At 41.8% G+C, this 19,141-nt stretch overlaps 1 protein-coding gene across 16 annotated transcripts in view; it reads right to left on the bottom strand.

The window, feature by feature from the left end:
• Positions 1-146: 146 nt before the first annotated feature.
• neb (nebulin) overlaps positions 147-19,141 on the bottom strand; it is a 90,008-nt gene continuing 71,013 nt past the window's right edge. For 3 of the 16 annotated variants that reach the window (XM_088931419.1, XM_088931417.1, XM_088931418.1), the window contains 24 exons: positions 18,831-18,941; positions 18,249-18,359; positions 17,547-17,648; positions 17,122-17,226; positions 16,522-16,614; positions 14,580-14,693; positions 13,869-13,973; positions 12,670-12,774; positions 11,660-11,764; positions 10,742-10,852; positions 9,742-9,852; positions 8,850-8,963; positions 8,573-8,677; positions 8,012-8,116; positions 7,536-7,640; positions 5,909-6,001; positions 5,283-5,375; positions 4,614-4,706; positions 4,097-4,204; positions 3,629-3,815; positions 3,250-3,342; positions 2,560-2,709; positions 2,037-2,143; positions 147-1,183 (listed from right to left, as the gene is read on the bottom strand). In XM_088931419.1, the coding sequence (XP_088787545.1) occupies positions 1,010-1,183; positions 2,037-2,143; positions 2,560-2,709; positions 3,250-3,342; positions 3,629-3,815; positions 4,097-4,204; positions 4,614-4,706; positions 5,283-5,375; positions 5,909-6,001; positions 7,536-7,640; positions 8,012-8,116; positions 8,573-8,677; positions 8,850-8,963; positions 9,742-9,852; positions 10,742-10,852; positions 11,660-11,764; positions 12,670-12,774; positions 13,869-13,973; positions 14,580-14,693; positions 16,522-16,614; positions 17,122-17,226; positions 17,547-17,648; positions 18,249-18,359; positions 18,831-18,941 (2,700 nt within the window). In that variant the 3' untranslated portion in view covers positions 147-1,009. The remainder of the gene's footprint in view (positions 1,184-2,036; positions 2,144-2,559; positions 2,710-3,249; positions 3,343-3,628; positions 3,816-4,096; positions 4,205-4,613; positions 4,707-5,282; positions 5,376-5,908; positions 6,002-7,535; positions 7,641-8,011; positions 8,117-8,572; positions 8,678-8,849; positions 8,964-9,741; positions 9,853-10,741; positions 10,853-11,659; positions 11,765-12,669; positions 12,775-13,868; positions 13,974-14,579; positions 14,694-16,521; positions 16,615-17,121; positions 17,227-17,546; positions 17,649-18,248; positions 18,360-18,830; positions 18,942-19,141) is intronic. The other 13 variants (XM_088931420.1, XM_088931433.1, XM_088931422.1 and 10 more) reach the window with 12 other exon arrangements.

A 19,141-nucleotide genomic window follows, 5' to 3' on the forward strand; every position in this document is an offset into this window, starting at 1 on the left:
ATTTCTCAGAATGTTAGCATTAAACCTCATTTGTATTTGATCAGAAGAGCATGTTTAATAATTCTGTTTTGATTTTCAGAACATTACTGGGAGCTCTGTACATAGCTGCAGATCTATACATTAACAAGAAAGACTCAGTCCTGAAATACTGCAGAAACATGGTGTGCTTTATTAGCTACTCTGTAACAGGATACATAGCTTCATGACCTTCCAGAGCTAGATAATTAGAAGGAACAAAACACACATGCACTAATGGCCATCCTTCAGCAAACAGGACAGGAGAGGCTTTGCTCTTTTAACACTTCATCTGGTTTGAAATCGAAGCCCAGTATAATAGAAATTTAAATCAATCTTTTCTCCGAGATGTGACTTCTTTTGTTGGGGAAAAGGTGGCAGCAGCTAGCTTTTAAATCCCAAGATGCTTCATTGAAATAATAAGTCGTCGTGGTTTCATGTGGTGGATTCCATTGATTTCAACTGCTATTCCACACATTTTTAACACGATTCCTTTTAAAAAGTCTAGAAATGTCGGTGTACAACAGTGAGCCCTGCATCTTGAGCAGATCTCTAACGCTTGATTTTCTTTTTTCAGTTCACTTCTGGATTTTTTTAAAATAAGGTGTATACATTTCATTTAAAACAAAAGACGAGGCTGTTACTGGTTTTTACAGTTCTCATGATCTAAGACAACATATGAGCTCTTTAGAAATATAGTACAATTCAGTCAATATTTAAAGGTTGAGACCATTTTGTCCAGTAGGTATCATAAGTTACATCCACATGGGGGAAAAGGCACCTGTAAGGATCTAGAATGCACATTAGCTAATCTGGTAACAGGGGATAATACAGCATGCGTGAGCCCTACCTGTTCTGCTAAGCTTAATGTTGAATGCCACACATTTAATGACAAGTTCTACATCTACAGAGGCGTCTAATGCTTCTCTATAAAGCTGCTGCATCTTTCCCTATGTGGATGTGACTCATGCTCATTAGAATGTCTGTGTCGGGTTTAGATGGCGTCGACATAATTCGCTGGTAGCATGCCAGTCTTCCCAGTTCTCTGCACTGTACCATACATCCAGCCCTCATCAATGGACTGGACGTTCACAATGACATCACCGTCCTTGAAGGAGACTTCGTCGCTGTCGGCCCCAGTGTAGTCATACATGGCCCGGACAGTTCTCTGCAGGAGAGAGAAATCTTGTCAAGTTATCAACAACACAAGCGCAGCCATCTCATCGGCATGTTTGTACAGCCCCCATCTGAGATCATGATGGATTTAGCAGATCCAGGGGATGTTATTCAGTATTCCTGGAAAGGGGGCTTATGGAATGGCGGCCTTCCAATGCTTTCAGCAAATTGACGATAAGGCAGTAAGTTGAGCTAAGAAACTGAAAAGCAATAAAATGTCCCCTACAGAACGCTTGTCTTGAAATGCCTGGTTTGAAGATGAGGACCCTTATATTTTCACAGTATTGTGAAAATAATTACATGATACTGTGCGGAGTCACCTTTTCATTTTAAATGTTTTTTTTTAAATATTGTAAATGGTACCGCAGAGTTGTGCTAAAGAGGATGTTGTGTTTAGCTTGTTTGCAATTGAAGCGACACAGTGGAGTGGTGGTTAACCCTGCTGCCTCACGGCTCGAGGGCCCGGGTTCGATTTGCAACTGGGGAGTGTCCATGTTTTGTGTCTGCATGAATTTTTACCAGCTGTTTTGCTTTCCTTCCACCTTCCAGACACATGCTGGATAGGATAATCAGTGACTCTAAATTGTCCCTGTGTGCATTTGCCCTGTGATGAGCTGGCCTTTCTCCCACTGCTGCTGGGACAGTCTCCAAATTACCGCAGCCCTGCTTTAAACCATTTCTGCTAATAGTGGATGGATTGGAAGTGTAGGTGGCAATGGGTAACTTATTACACACGTTCGGAATGTACTTTGATCATTTTTTTAGTTAGGTGACAATTGGTTTTAACCATGTAGCTACATCCCTGCTGTACAGCACCGTTACAATGGGCATGGGACGGCACTCACGCCTGTGGTAGACGGATGAGAGGGAACGGAGGACACAGTTGTTTGCTGGGTGGCAACAGAGGAAGATCTCTGCTGAGGCAGCTCAGTGGTTTTGGCATGTTGGTAGCCTGGTAAGGAAAATAAAGAAATGTGAATTAGCATTTATGGAAGTCTACAAATTCACCAATAATTACCAGTGAGAACATAGTGAAAGGTTGCAACTTAGAGGATTCCATTTGGCCCATTGGTGCAGATAAGTGTTGTCCAGCCTCTTCTTGACAGATCCCAGGATTTGGGACTCAACCACCTGATTGGAAGGTCTATTCCAGATACAACATTGTGTTTGGAAGTGTTTCCTAAATGAATCCCTTTATTAAGTTTCCATTTGTGACAGTGTTCCTTTTTACCGTTCAGTGAAATTGCATTTGGGGATCATACGAATTCTGCTAATGTTGTCAGAATCCCACCCGTGTGTGTGGGATGTGTATGCTTTGTGGGTTTGTGATGTGAAGCGGCGTGAGTCGAACGCCCCCCCCCCGCTCACCCGATGAGGATGCGTTGAAGAAGCCCCCGTTGCTGTACAGAGACAGGTGCTGCTCCGCGGCCTCCGAGGTCTCGGACTTCTCGTCCCCGGCGCTGAGGCTCAGGGCGCTGGCGGAGCGCGATTGCTCTCGGCTGCGGCGCTGGGCTTGAACTGGGCGGCACATGAGCACATTACTCGCGTCAGCCTTGCAGGACATGGTGTAGGTACAGTACCTGCTGTCGCGTTATTCTCTCTGCGGAACTGGACAACTTGGATCATAAAGCTTTTGACGGGATACTTCACAGAAGAACCGCTATCTCGGGGGTCCCTTTTTGAAGGTGGTGGTAGTAGAAAATAAGCTTCCCTAGCCAGGAGTTGGTACTTTGAGAGCCAATGAGAAAGACCAGAATCACTATAGTACATGCTACTGCTAGGGAAGGCATAGAACTAGCGTGAGCATGAGCGTCAGGGTAAGGTTTGAAGTTGGGGTAGAGCTAGTTTTAGGGATGGAGGTATTATGAAATGTGAGCAAGAGGGCTGGAACTAGAGTTAGGGTCAGGGGGGGTGTTGGGTTTAAACCTGGAGTTCGATCTGATTTGAGGGTTGGAACTGGCTTGAGGGTCGGGAAGAACCGCCCACATTTCTAAAACTACGTTGGGGTCTTCTGAGCCCTGCTGCAGCTGCTTCAAAGAGAGTGACCAGACTTCTTACCAGACATCATGTGCAGGCTCCTGGACTGGATGTTGTCCTCCGCAGGGTCATAGTCAAAGACAGATCCGGGATTTGTGCGCCACACCCTCAGATCTGCAGAAAATGGCAGAGGTGTAGTTTTGCAATCTGAAAACTTCAGAATCTGCACGGGCTCCATTTTTTTCTTGTACTGTAGAAAGCATTGCGATTGCCTCAATTCTACTTGACCAATAGCTCACTCAGCGTACTGTATTCCATCCCAGGAATCATGAAAATACAATGCTATTTGACGACTAGGATGTCCATCGGAAGATCCTCAATATGATGTAAGAATAATTAATTGTAATTGGAATAATTTTTTAAAGGAAAAAGGAAAGCATGTGTAAGACTGTGGGCTGACCTGTGATGGTTTCCTGGTCATGTTCTGCCACTCTCCTCCTCTCCATCTCCACCACGCGTCTCTGGATTCCACGGTAGTTGATGTCGCTAAAGTCCTGCATGTTCTTCTTCACGCGCTCAGTGATGGGGTCAGTCACCACAGGAGTGAAGCTGCCCTTGCTCTTCTCAAAATCCTGGTGGTATCTCACCTGCACGGGCAACGGACAGCAGCACTATTTGTTGAGCTCCGACTTAAAAAAAAAGGTGCGACCATACAGAAATTTCAATCGGCAGGACCAGCCCCTGGACAAGTTCTTTGCAATCCAGAATCCAAGAGAATAGCCGCCATATGTCCATTACTGTAAGGCCAGCGGAAAACCACAATAACCCAAAGGCTATCTCGGAAGCACAGGGACCAGGGCAGAAAAGATAGCAGACAACTGCTCCTCCCGCTGTTGCGAAGCTCCTCCCTCCAACTCAGGCTGCTTACCCCTGATATGATACGCTGGGTCTCCTTGACTCGCCTCATCTCTGGTGTGTCCAAGACAAAGGCAGCCTTGCCCTGCACCTGCTTCCGGAAACTGTCAGAGTACAGCACCTGAGGAGCACAGAGGTCCTGTGAGAGACTGCAAGACTGTTGCACATGTCCTCCCTCCCACCTTCATTTACAGTGTGCAATCTACAAGGGGGCTATGTCAGGGGGACACACTGGCCACAAACCGCAGCTTAGTCGTTCAGAGGAACAGGTGGTGGTTTAGTGAATCGGATAATGGATTAGCAGGTCACAATTCAGACATCAGCATGGAGACAAAAAGGCGTTCGGAAGGAAATGCGAGTTAGAATGATGTACTTGTAACAGCGAGAAATATTAAAAAAAATGGCAAAATCATTTTGTTAATAATAAAAAAAAAATCACGAGATACTAAAAAAAAGGAAAGAGTTAGCGTGTTATTCAGGGGGCTTTCTCCCCCTCTAAAAAAAAAAGTCAAATGTTCTCGAGAAAGTACCGAGCTAATGTGTTCTTGATTGCGTTTGACTCTCTCCATCTCTGGAGTGTAAGTCACTGGAGTTCCTGTGCTCAGATGCTCCTTGTACAACACCTACAGAACACATGGAGAGTCCCAGAGATGAAGTGAGACAATTGGCTGACACCCTTCCCTTGCACAACCAACGACAGTTTCAGGAGCCCTAAGGATGCTCAACAGCATACTGTAACATACCGTTGCACCGAGGGATTACCCGTAGTGTGGGATATTAGTTTAATTTATGGTTATCAAAATTGAAAATGTTAAGCTTAATTAACCATAAAACAGTAAACCAGTAAATTACTCTATTGGGAAAATTAAATGAAAAACATTGTTAATACGGCAGCAATATCTTGTGGGTATTAGGAGAGAGTTAGGTACAGTGGCCATGAAAAGTCAAAGGCCAGTTTGCCTTCAGCTCATTCTCGGGAAAGGTTAAATTACACGGCTGCTTGTTAGGGTGGGTTTCCAGAACATCTGTAAGGGCTGCAGCAGACTGCGAGGGACTGTCCGCCCTCGGCGACTGCTGAACTAGACACGGCCGGACTCCAGGGTGGAAGGAAGAGGTTAATGGGTGTTGGGTACGGGGACAAAGAGGGAGCAGGGTGTCGGGGGGGGGGTTGGGTGGGTGTATCAAAATGTTGCCACTACCGAGCTGATGTTCTTCTGAGTGTCCTTGACTCGTTTCACCTCGGGGAGGTCAGGGATTGCAGTTCCCGTCCCAACAGCTTCTTTGTACTTTATCTATTCAGTCGCCACCACGGAGAACAGAAGGACACGCACAGTGAACACACACAGCAATCCAGAACGCTCCCGCAGCGCAGGCTGCGAATAACACTGACGACCCGCAGGGCACAGTACTGACAACATGAAGCACTTTCACAGCACAGAGGCCAAACAGCAGGAGACTGGGCTAAAATAAATAACCTCTAGACTATATTATAGGCTATAATACATTTTTAAAAATTATTTAGTATTGCTTTTACGTACTTCTGGAGTTTGGGGGGGGGGGTGTGAAATTAAACATTTGATAGTAGAGGATTGTGTTAGTATATACTGTAAAGTGTCACAGATCATTAAAATGAATTAAAAGTGATTTCTGTAACAGCAACCATATGGGAAGCTCTGTAACACAGGTAAGACTAAAGGTACTTAGCATGAATCGGTTTTCCATGTGATCTTTGTGCAACACACGAGGAAATGGGCGAAAGAGGATTTTGAATTAGAATATGGTTAAGGGTAACGGAACAGGAGAATGGTAATAGTACGAAATATACCGTGCTAATTGCCTGTTGATTTCGCTTAACTCTCTCCATCTCAGGGGTCTCTTTAATAGCAGTTCCGTGTCCCAAATCCTCTTTGTACAAAATCTTAAACATGCAGAGGCAAGACAGCAGAGTTAATATTTCACGAGGAACCCTTGACATTCAGATGCTTTGTGAAAGTTTATTTAAATATAATTAGATTTAGCTTAAATTGCTTGGTAAAGGGGTAGCCTCCTGGCCACAGGACAAGGAAGCTCAGAACCCCAAGTTAACCCCCCAAGACTCACCAGTGCAGAAACAGTGACAGAAGGAGTGTACAGGCACAGTATGGAGATCAAGGGGCCAAGATTGAGGAACCTGGGCCAAGATGGATGTCGGGTAGTAGGACGCCTACAATTGAGTCAAGCTGTAGGACGCCTGATGACTAAGCTGGGGGTAGAATGCTGTACAGACCCAGGATTGAGAGAATGGCATCAGGAACAGCAGGGGTCAAGAGGGGGGAACCTGGGGCCCTGCTGGACACCAGGAATAGTGGGCGATAGGGGCAGGAGGAAGGGCAGGATTAAAAAGCTGTAGGATGCCTGTTGACTGAGCCAGAGGTAGGATGCCAGGCAGACCAGGTGCCGAATAGCTAGCACCAGGGGCAAAGAGGGAGGAACCTAGAGCCATGTTGGACACCGGGGACAGCGGAAGGAGAAAAAGAAGACATTGAAAAATGTGGGACGCCTGCTGACTGAGCTGGAAGCAGGATGTCAGACAGACCCAGGGCCAAGAGAAACAAGCAGGGGGACAAGGTTGAACAGAAGGTGCTGGTGGTGGCAGTAGGGGCACAGGAAGACGAAACAGCATTATGAGGAGTCAGAATTTTTAAAAATTATACAGCTGTTCCCTTCCTTCTGTTAGGTTGTATTCTTGTATTCAATTGAATTATATTTCTTTGTGGGTTTTTTTTGTAATGTGCAGCATGATCCACGTTTAAACTACAACGTGTGAAGTAACTGTGAGAAAAGTAGACAAGTAGTTCTTCAGTTAAGAACTTCCATTAAAACCTGTTGGGTTTAATCGCTTCCTCTCTGGTTTAAAGGTCCATATACAAATATCTTCCCCGTAAGGAGGTAACTTTGGTGGCATTTGGGAAAACAAGTTTCAAAATAAAAATATTTTAGAGTCTAGGAAGTAAACTGCTGAAATCTCATAGACAATATTTAAATTAGTAACTCACAGGCAAACCACAAAATGTATATCACATAAAAACAAACTTACATAATGCAAAACATAAACATGATGCACACGTAAGACAGACAATTTTAATATGAACTGGTTTCTACAAAATCAGCTCTTTTATACACAGCTATCACCCAACAAAAAGATGTAAAAAAAGTGTTTAGTGGTTAAGAAGGTTAACTGTCCTATTTTAAGGTCTAACCTGCATTATTTTTCAGGTACAGATGCACTGGGTGATCTTTCACGTGACTAATCTTATTATGACTAAAAAGCAGCAACTGTTAAATTGCAAAATGAAATATGAGTTAGCATGTTTCTACAAAATAGAAAAACCAAAAAATGGTTTAAAGGGTTTCAAAAAAGGTTAGCAAACAAAAAGTGAATGAAAAGAAGATGCTTAATAAGTGAGCAGTACCGAGCTGAAATTCTTTTGATTTTCTTTAACGCGCAGCATTTCCGGAGTGTCTTTTACCACAGACACTTTTCCTTTACTGTTTTTTAGGTCAATCTGGTACTGTTGCTATAAGGAAAAGAGTAAAAATACAAAGTTAATAAAATTAAAATAAAAACTCAGTAAAAGGGAAAAAAATCCTTGGATTAAAGAATAATCGTGAATATAAATGAATAATAATGTGCAGACATTCCTTCTGATACAACCTTTTATTTCTTCCTGTATCCTTGGATTTCTTATATTACCAACGCCAGACAAAGACACAATAAACAGATTGGTGAGCGACAGAGCACAACTGTTTCAAATAAAGTATTATACATAATACTTTGAAAAGGCTCAGCAAGGGACAAGGTCATTTTAACAGCCAGCGGAACAACTACAGTACATAATCTCAAGCAATACCAGCCAACAGCAATGTGCCTCCCACAGCATTCACTTACAGTGCTGAAGTTTCTCTGGTTCTCACGGACTCTCTGCATTTCTGGAGTGTCTATGACCGGTACATAGTGAGACATGGTCCTCTCTGCCTCCTCTTTGTACTTTTTCTGTTGCAAGAAAATGCATAGTTAAAAAAAATCCAGAAGGAAAACAAAACTACTACTACGATTTTAATAATACTAAGCAAATTCCATCAAATTAAATCCCTTAAGACATTGGATTCAGTAACAATTTCATTTAATATAAAAAAGATACAAAGTGGGAGTTTATAGCAGGGATTTCCTTTCAATCAATCTCTCTCGCTAATCCTTGTTCTATTTTTAAAAAAAACTATAGAACTCCATTCTTCAAACTCAAATACACATATCAGAAATCTCAGTCCCACACTCGTTTCTCTTTCTGTTTTTGCTAATATACTGTATATAAGGTATGCAGTGAAAGACGTTATTATACTGTGATTTTGAATTGCACCTATCATTTTTTCAAAGGTACTCCCACTGTTTTGGAGTTTATCGGTGTGCCTGGACACAGCCCTTGCACTGGGATCCCAGTTCCTCTCTTACCTGGCTCACAATGTTCTTGACCTGCTGAGCGTGGATTATCTCAGGGGTGTCGATAACAGTGGTGTAACTGGCTCGGTCCTGCTCTGCTGTCTGCTTGTACTTTGACTGTAAGAAACACGCAAGAGGTGGGGCAAAAGATCACCAACAGAATTCAAAATCTGTTCATACTCAACACGTTTTTTGCTTCCATAGACACGCTATTTTGATCTAAAAAGCTGAACTGTAGTCACTGAAGAAGCATGGATTGGTTTTGACATCGCAGGCCAGAGGGACTGACCTGACTCAGAATCTCGGTGGCGTTCTTTGCTCTCATGAAGTCAGGGGTGTCCGTAGCTAAAGCCAGCATTCCCTTTCCTTTGATCTCCTGCTCCAGGGATTTCTTGTATTCTCTCTGTGCAAAGCCAGAAGAAAGATTGTACTAACTTTACAAAACACCCATTAAGAATCAACATATCTCGACCTAAGAAGATATTAGTTTTCCTATGATTATGTGCAATATCTTAAATAATTTATTCTAAAACCTAGACTATGCAAAAAGAAATTAATCTCATGCTTTCCTCTACAACCATCTCTCACATTATCCATCTAGAGCAGGAATGTCCTCTAGTATGGAACCGTTCTTGAATGTGACCTTATATTAGCACCTCCTTGAAAGTGAGACATGGATATATCCTTCTTAGCAAATTACAGCAGCTTTGTGCAGTAATTAAAAACTTTCACGAAGCATAAAACAAAAAAAAGTATCTAACAATCTGATGAAACCTTTATTTAGGCCTGAAGATGAACAAAATGAACGATCATCATCATCAGAACATCATCTGCTACTGTTAAGCTCAAGATTAGGAGAACTCCTTGAAATCATTAGAAGGGTTAGGACATGTGCAGTACAGGAGCACAGAATTAAGATGCTGTAGGTGAAGGAAAAGAAGAAGAGCACAAGTCTGGTAGATATCCATACAGAACTGAAAGACAAAAACACGTTTAGCAGACCTTAGAGACCTTTCCCATGTTAATAGGAGCAGAAAACGAAGGGGGATTCATGCTGACTGGTATTAGTTTGCTATAAAGAGATAGACACTGAAGGGCTGCCCGGAGAATTAGTCTCGTTTAGAAGCTGAAGGAGATGGTTTTGAAGAAGACGAAGGCAGCAGCTCCACCTAGAGTCCTACCTCATTCAGGATATGAGTAGCATTCTTTGCTCTCAACAGATCCGGAGTTTCCTCCAGCACTGTTAGCCCTTTACCCTTCACCCCCTCCTCTAGATCCCTCCTGTACTCTTTCTACAGGACGGAGAAGAACAGAGAGACTGCAGAAATACAACACAACAGCACGCACAGACATCTCTGCACATCCACGAAGCGCAAATTCACAAAGCCCTCTTCAACAGCAAAACCCACTGCACATCACCATAGGCCCCTTGAAAAAGCCCATTCGTTATGGGAAACACCCAATGTACTTTGATGAGCCTGAATTCCACATAAAAAGCTGAATATGAGAATACCAATCAGGGTGAAGAAAAGGGCTTTGAATTTGTCCTTTAGTCTGATAAGAAAATAAATATTTTATCACTTAGCCTTTTTCAGCTTTAAAAAAGACAAAATGCTGAAATATTTGGTACCAGACTCTTTTCATTTGATACAGTATGTCATACAGTACAGCTGGCTTTTATTCAATAGAAGCCAAGAACATGGGATAAACAATACATACTGTAATACAGACAGACAGATGGACAGAATAATGCATGGATAGGAGCACAGATAGAAACACAGATTGACAGAAAGATAAAACCTTCATGAGGTTACAGAAGCAGTGACGTTTTTAGGCAAGTTAATGATGGATTTAAGACATTCACAGATTCATTCCTTTAGTATTCAAAACTGGAGTTAATCAGTGGATGGCTTGACAATTAAGACACATTTAAAAGATGACCAGTTAACATTTTTACAGGCACACCCAACATACTGTAACAGTTCTAAAAACACAGGAATTAAAATCCTATGAAATGTTTGTGTGGTTTTTGAATTGCATTATTATTTGACCATAAAACTGTGCATGCTTGAGTGATAGACTACAGTTAATGAAAGGCAAAACTCTTCATTAGTGCCGTTATGGAGGTATGATCTTAGTCAAATTATGAGGGAAACAAATACAAAGGGTCATCGCTGTTACCTCACTTGCTATTTTGGTTGCATGTCTGACATGTATTAATGCTGGTGTGACTTCCAAGCCTGACAGATTCCTGCCTTTAATGGACTCTTCAAAGTCCTTCTTATAGAGTTTCTATCAGTAGCAAAAAAAGAACAGGAAAAATACAACTGAAATCGTGGAGTGTGCATTACAACCTTTAGCGCTTCAAAGACAGACTACCCATTTCTTTGGAGGGGGAGGATCAACGCTTACACTTGGCATTGCAAGCATTTGAAGACACTTGGAAATAAACCAGCAAGAGTGGTACAGTATTTATCAGAAAACAGCCCTGTGTCATAAAGGTTTCCCGCTGCACTGTCAATGTTGTGAAATGCTGGTATTGCCCAAGTTGCTCAGGCTCTGCCAGTTTTCAATGTACTAAACAGCATTACAAAAGTGTCACTACTCGATTTCCGGAAAACGTGGTCCAGCCAACATCACATTTACAAAACATCTGGCACAGTGCAGATGTTTTCTACAGTGAGAGAAAACAAAACAAGTTAACACACAGACATTTGCAGGAAAACAAGACCACAAGTACATTATAAAAAAAAGTACAGAGTATAAAAAAGTATGACGGATATTCCAAATGAGAACCCTTGTCTAATGAAATAAGTTCTTCATAAGAGTTTATCTCACAGCGTTGTGACAATGGAAGGCTTACCTGAAGTCCCCAGAGCAGCACAACAAAACCCTCTAAAGAACAGTCAGGGATATCAGAATGGTTATTAATTCAGCACACTCTATGTGACCTCCCGTAACAAGGCAACAAGTAAATTGGGATCTGCACACATCTTACACCCGTCTGAACCCCAGCAGAAAAAAGAACAGTGTCATTTAAGAGGCTGCCGTGACGTGCAGCAGCTTCATTTTCTTACCCAAAGACCAGGCTCTGCTTACCTCGCTCTGCAGGTGCTGAGCTTCCTTCGCCGTCACGTAGGTCGGGGTCTCAAAGTCCAGCATGGGCTTGCCTCGTTCCTTCTCGTACTTCTCCTTGTACTTCACCTGCAATCACAGCATGGGGTGGTTTAGAGCTTCCTTTCCCGACTCTTCACGAGCAGCTTCAGTCTCCTTCCAGAGCGGGCAGCGGCGGAGGTCTGGAGACGTGGCTCTCGGCGAGGTGCACAGCGCAGGCCTGGCTTGGACCAATGCAATGCTAATTCTGGCTCTCAGAGGGAAGGTGGAGGAGTGAAAAGAGCACACTGCATGAACCGCTGTTCTTGATCCTTTTGGATAATATATTTCTCTCTGCCTCCTACTCATACTGCACTATCTACTCAGATCAGAGGCTCACTAATCGACACAGTGTAATCTACAGTATACTTAAATGTTATTTGCTCATAAAATATAATTAACAATAATAACATTGACTATGATAGCATGTTAGACACAGGGCTAATTTCTATTCATATTTCTAAGGCTTAAATATTGATAATAAATCAGTACAGAAACTAAGCACCTATGTCTTGGAACTTCAGACATTTTCTCATGTTTTTAGTTTTTTACTGTTTTCCTCAAAACCACTTATAATTAGTCATGGCGCCACCTTGGAAAGTTTATTTTTATGCTTTTTGAAGTAAACTTAACCAGAAAGCAGGAATTACACCATTAAAAACACACCCTTACAGTTCTAGATAAAATTCTGTTAGTAAACTCTAGATTTGACTGTAAAAAGAAACAATACCTAAATTAATTCAAAAATGAAACTATGTCAGATTTTTACAATTGTGTCTGAATATGATGCAAGTCAGCTTAGCATTTATTCTGTAAACTGTTATTAGGAATCGAAGCTGATGTGGAGAGAATGTCAGCTGTTGAGGAAACTGAAGTGAGGATTTTCACCGACAATGAAACTTCATGGTGTCAGGTGGACGCACGCTCTGAACAGCTTGACGTCCAGATATACTTACTTGACTTTGCAGTTCTGAAGCTTCCTTATGATGAATTTGTTCAGGTGTATCAGGAACCATGTGGTAGTGACCCTTACTCGCCTCAAATTTCTTCTTGTACTGGTACTGAGGGGGGAATTCCCAAAAAGCAGCTCAGTAAAATAGCTCAAAATCAGCTGTTCTGAGCTCCCTCTTACCCGTTCAAAAAGCAATGAAGACAATCATGAAAAAGAGTTTTGCCCCAAAAAAAAAAACAAGAAAAATAAGGACTTCTGTAATGAGCCCATTGGCTTATAAAGCTGAAATCCTATAAACCAAGGAGAACAAAAAGAAAGCTGCTCTACAGGACCTGTAGTCTAGAAAAGTTGAAGACGGGCTTTAAGTTTGAACTCCAAGAGTTCTCTTATAGCACAAATTAAATTAAAAGTTCAAACTACCTGTCAGTCATGACCTACAAGCCTGGCACTTCACCTGTAATCACAGCATGATTACAACGTGAAATAAAAGCACAACCGAGGTTTCCATAAGTAGGAAGACTCAGGGCGTGGCGTAAACAAAATGCCAGCTTGAACTACTGCACCACTATCCTGTGTGATTGCGAGGCGAGTTTAAAGTTTTGATTTAATCCAGCCCAGAGTAACCATATTTCAAAATTCAGAAATTAAGTAATGAATGAGTTGACAGAATTCCTGGGCTCTGTCAATTTGGTCCAACAAAAAAAAAAACTAGAATATGATATTTCAAGAAAAAAAACCCCACAGAGACACAAGGGTAAGCGACAACAAAGCAATGTTCACCAAAAACAACAACAACAACAACAACAAAAAAAGAAAATGCAAAAAAAAAAGAAGAGAAAGAAGGAGAGCACACCAGAAAGAAAAAGGGTTGTGGGATTGACAGAGTCAAAAAGAAGGGGGTTCATTCGTTAGTCTTTCAGGGGGCAAAGGAGAAAAAAAAAGAGCAAAAAAAAGTTAGAGAGCGGGAGCAGGTGGCAGGGAAGCCGCCGCCGGTAAAACACAATGAGGGGAGAGAAAGTGTAAGAGGTTAAAAACTGCTGCAAGCGGACGGGGAGAATGGTGAAGGTCACTACCATATGATGCCCTGCAAGCATTAAGGCTATAGAGGGTACAGTGTGAAACACAACCGGAGCTGTTATTTGGAGTGGGCGGGCTGAAAGAGGAGGCTGGGAGAGGGGAGGTGTTGATTAGTTAAAGTCTTACATCACTGGACAGCTTGCTGATGCTCAGGTTGTGCTGCATCGACAGAGACTCCGACATGTCCGTGACAGGCTTGTGGATCTTCTTCAGATCTCCCTTGTATTTCACCTGGGGGCAGGCAGACAGCACCCATTGAAATACACACGTAGCTTACAGCTCGTTCTTACAACAGGGCTCAAGTTCTGCATGTCTGGCTGTTTTCAGGATATTTGATGAAACCAGAAACGAGGTTCAATATGGATATGCACCAAGATGATATGCAACTTCCTGGCTCAAATAATGCTAACAGCGAGAGAGTAAAGACAAATCTTAATATGGAAAAATCTGTAATCAAGTTTGCTCTTTCACCACAAAACTAGTTAATGTAACATTTCAGAATAGGAGATACCTGTAAGACATTCGTTAGTTCTATATGAATGATATACCGTACAATGCCTGTCATTGGTAATTGATAACATATACACACAGTAATAAAGATTGTAATAGGCATTTGATATTATTCAAGAAGCTCCCTTTTAGTAAGAACCTCGTAATACATGATGTTTGAGTGGGGAAAAGTAAGAAAAGAAGAAATGCAATGTTTCTGCTGTTGATCCCCCTTCAGGCGTGAGCTAGTAATACAGCAGAGGCTTCACAGTACAGTGTGTCCTGTGCCAAAGTGCCTTTTTCGTTTCAATGTTAATGTTTCATTATGTTCAGCAGTGTAATACTTGCCTCGCTAGCAAGATTATTAGCATCCTTCAGAGTCTGGTAAATCTTGCTTTCCTTAAGGTCAAACTGGGGCCTCTTTCCCTTCAATTCCTTATCAAATTTCTCCTTGTATTTCACCTAATAGTAAAAAAACAAACAAGTTGGGTTGTTTTCAAAGCCAGCTAGTTTGCGAAATAAAGGCTTTCAACTAATTTCTGCTTATGAGCCAGTGGAAAAAAAACAGGCACAGCAAACATGGGAATTACATCTTTACTCTTGGGAGTGATTTAACTGCCTGTTTTATTTAAAAGTTCAAATTTAATCACTTCCAAAGAAGAGATCTGTATTTCTCTAAATTTTGCTCTGGAGAAATACAATTTCCTCGAAGACAGGGCATACAATTAAACAAATCACACACAATCTGGGAAAAAAAAACATTCTTTATGTACATCAGGGCAACGTTCCAATAATATTTTTTTATCATTCTATTACATCATTTGATGTCTTATAATTTTAGGAAATATTTCATTTGTATTTAATGGAGCCATTAATGTATTTCCATTTAACTATCAAATAAATAATAATCTAGAGAAGAACACCTTCTAAACCTTAAACACAGCCCTGATGTACAGTATATGAATCATCATGACAATATGCCGGGGACAGGAATCCATGACATAGCAAAACAAACAGTACAAAAAACTTCACTTCAGGAGGCTTGTCCACAGCTGAAGATGTTTCTTCTTCATCATGTAAGAATTCCAGACAATTGAACGTGAAAATCTTTCGAGCACAACATTATGTTATTAGGAATGTGCAAAACATACCAATATTTAATTTGTTCATTTTTAATGTGTTCTTTTTTAATTACAGTGCCTGCTGCTATGAAGGGACATAATTTCCAGTCCTTAATTCTTTTGCCCTTCTGTGCAATTATCCAATGTTTATATATAACTAAATGTTGTTTTTCCACTGATGGTTTCTGGCCCAGCAGAAACCATTGTCCGTGTCCCTTTGGAGCTTTGAAAGGAATATCAGATTTGTTTGCTTTTAGGGATTTGCACAGTCCAAATAAACAAAGAAGACGAGAGGGTGCAACACCTGATCCACTCCATGTGCAGTATAAAACAGGTTTATATTTGCCATTCAAGAGACTGTTTTGAAAAGTATTTCTTATGAGATTCAAAATACAGGAGGCTGAAAATATTCAAATCTGTATTTCAACATTATACAGTATGCACCATTTCAGTTTCTATTGCTACTATGGAAAAAAGAGGAAATAATATAAAAAAAAGTACTCCCGTTATAACACAACCCATTTTGGAATGAGATGGTTAAGACTGTGGTTCCTTTTTCTCCCCTAATGCAATTTGCACAGCCCATGTTGTGTTAACTGTGTTAATGTGGATTCTGGTCTTTATTTCTAGATTTTAGGTTTTAATTCAATTACAATACAATGAAAATGAAATAGCTGAACTTTAATGGTGAACAGTGTGATGAATGATGAACGGGGTTAATAGTTTCGGGGGAAAAATAGCAGTACTAATTGTAATGTGATACACAAATAACGAGGTCCCCCACTTGGTGCTTCCCAACCCCCAAGTTTTATCGGGGTAGCACTGTAAACTGGACACAAAAAGCATCTAAAAAGCTAGGAAAACAAAGGTTTGGGTGCTACTACAAAAATGCCCCACAAAATGTTTTGCAAGCAAGAAAAAAACAGCTGTAGAAAGTCAGACAAAGCTAGAGTAAGTTAGAAATTGCAGAAAGATATCCAGGTAAAATAGGAAAGCAGGCGAATAAAATCACAGCTGGAAGTCTGTAAAAAAAGGCTGATCATGTTGCTGAGGAAGGAAAATTTGAAGCCAGGTGTGTGGCTAACATCTAGGAATGGCAAAAACACAGGAACACACTGAGACAGACAAAAGCCGGCAGTCACAGGTCCTCGGGTTCAGGGACCCCTTACATTACTAAGCAGGGCACTCATTTTCTTAAGGTGTCTCATCTGAGGGGTATCAATGGAAGCGGCTCCATGCCTTGCTGGCTCTTCCCTTTCCACCTACGAAGCGCAGCGAGACAGCAGGGTGAGAGCAGCGTTACTGAGCAGGGGACCTGCACACTGGGTTAGCTGGGCTCCGATACAGGATCAGCAAAGAACAGTCAGTTCGCACTTACTAAGCATTAGAAAAAGCAAGATATTAATATGAAAGGACAGTGAAGTCAGTAAGTGCAATCAATATATGTAAGCCATCAACTGTTTTTAAGTGCTGTATTATCTTTATACTGTATACATGTTATATGAGACAATACAATGCCTAGCGAACAGTATGTCAATACATTTTATTCAGAGCGATAGAGTTTACTTCTACTTTTGTCATTGTTATTCACTGATCTAAATGAATATTAATTGATAAAACACCAAGATAGAGTCAGGTATTCATAGATCATTGAATTTCACCAGGAAACTACCACACTGTGACTCTAGAAATGAGAGTGTTCATAGATCACATGAAGTGGATGTACTGTAAAGCACTCCAAAATGATGAAGCAAGTGGAGCTCGTTTACCAGGCTGGTGAGCTTGGACACCTCTGTGGCCAGCTCGATGTCGGGACGGTTAACCAGAGACCCTCCGCGACTGGCCTCCTTGCGCGCCTTGTCTCGGTATCCGATCTGTCAACGACACACGGATCACTCTCAGAAGGACGCAGCTGTGGGCAGCACTGTCCGTTGTGCAACTGCGAGTCTTTCTGTCTTACGCTATCAATTTCTCTGCACACCAAAGAGGCCTCATTAGTAAAACAACCCCTGAAAAACACAGCTCTGGAGGTAGCCTTACAGTGGTGTCCAGGTAACTGGGATCTGAAGAATGAGAATCTCTAGGGTTGTCCATGTGGTATATTTTGAAGGCCCCTCTCTATACATTGACATATTTGTTTTTTGAAGATGAGTAACATTCAAAGTCAAATCAATGGTATTCAAATGGCAATTACATCACTGATCAGCTTGGCAGCCTGGGTGGCCTTCCTGATGTCTGGCCGATCGGCCACAGACGTGTAATGCAGCTTAGCCTTGGCCTCCTGCTTGTAGGCAATCTGTTAGCAAAGAAGAGAGAAAAAAATAGATCATTTAAAAAACCCATGACAGTAGAAGTACACCAAGATCAAATAGAGATCTGTTGTGTTGTTTTGGAGGAGACATCGGTTGGTTTCATTGAATTGAAATTCTCTTTAACATGCCACAACACCTTTTTTAGAAAAGCTAGCTCGACATTACATACCCCAGCCAGCTGGGAATTTGAGACCTCAGTGTCTCTCGCTTTGAGCTAAAGGACAAAGGGGTGGTGTAGCGTAGTAAATCTTTCACCAGCGGGTTGTGGGCTCGAGTCCCCACGGCCGGCACTGCTGTTGTACCTGCTGTTGAGGGTGGATCTTGGGGACGAGCATCGTCAAGGGGTAATCGCTGTGATGGACTAGTGTCCACCTCGAGGGCGAGTCACATGCTCTCTGTCCACTGAACGCGACAGTAAACAGGATGAGCTCTTGACCTTCTAGCTAGGCTGTCAAGTTTTGAAGCAGGAATCTCTCATTACTGGTGGGTGGAGGCTATGGTTCAATTCAGGCCCTGATAGCATCTTCAGTTCTTAATTCACATGTTTGCAGAGAGCGTGTGGAAACTAAGACACAGGCACGTACATTGCTCTGGGACTTGGCAACATCCATGGCGTGCTTCACATCCGGGGGTGCCAGCATCAGCGCATAGTTGGACTTGCCCTTCTCCTTCTCGAACTTCTCTTGGTATTGTTTCTGTGCGGAGGGCAAGAGGTGGTGTCAGTGCGACAACATCAAAGAGCCTGCTAACTGCTAAAAGGCATATAAAACAGATTTCCCCCAGGAAACAAATAACCTTGTCTTTTTCTGACCGGCAAAGCAGAGAAATGAAATTGACAGTGTTTTGCGTTCTTTTTTCCCCATTTTAGGAAAAAAACAGACCACCCAGGTTTAAAAACATTTCACTGGCAGAATATCTGTGTTCAAAAGTCCTTCAATTTCCTGCAATTTGCAATCGGATTGATGATATCAAATACCACATGCAAGAGCTATTCTGAAATTTTTCAGTATACACATCGATGTAATAGCTGACCACAGAATATACAGTAGACAGGCACAAGTACAGTATTTTTGCTTACAGCTCCACAGCATTAAATCAGAATAATGTCATGAAGAAGAGTGCGATTTTTCTGTGCAAGATGCTGTTGGGAAATCTCTACAGCTCACCTTGCTAAGAATCTTTGAGACTCCCTTGACGTGGACTGTATCTCGTGTCTCAGGAAGGGTAGTGAAACTCCCCTGGGGGAGCTCCTTCTTGCTGGCCTCTTTGTATTTGTTCTGGAAATAGAAAACACTGACGCAAATGAGTTATTTTCTAGTGAACGTCAGGACAGGTAAAATAGGTTTGGGGGGGGCACAGGAATGGTGCTTAAAAATGAGAAGTGAAAACTTTCCACATGATAGAATGCCACAGTATGATTTTACAATCAAAAGTATTAGGTTTTGAATTATTGTCAAATTTCATGCTTTGTCCCCTT

Source organism: Atractosteus spatula, chromosome 13, assembly GCF_055471065.1.
Source record: "Atractosteus spatula isolate fAtrSpa1 chromosome 13, fAtrSpa1.hap1, whole genome shotgun sequence".
Taxonomy (NCBI): domain Eukaryota; kingdom Metazoa; phylum Chordata; class Actinopteri; order Semionotiformes; family Lepisosteidae; genus Atractosteus; species Atractosteus spatula.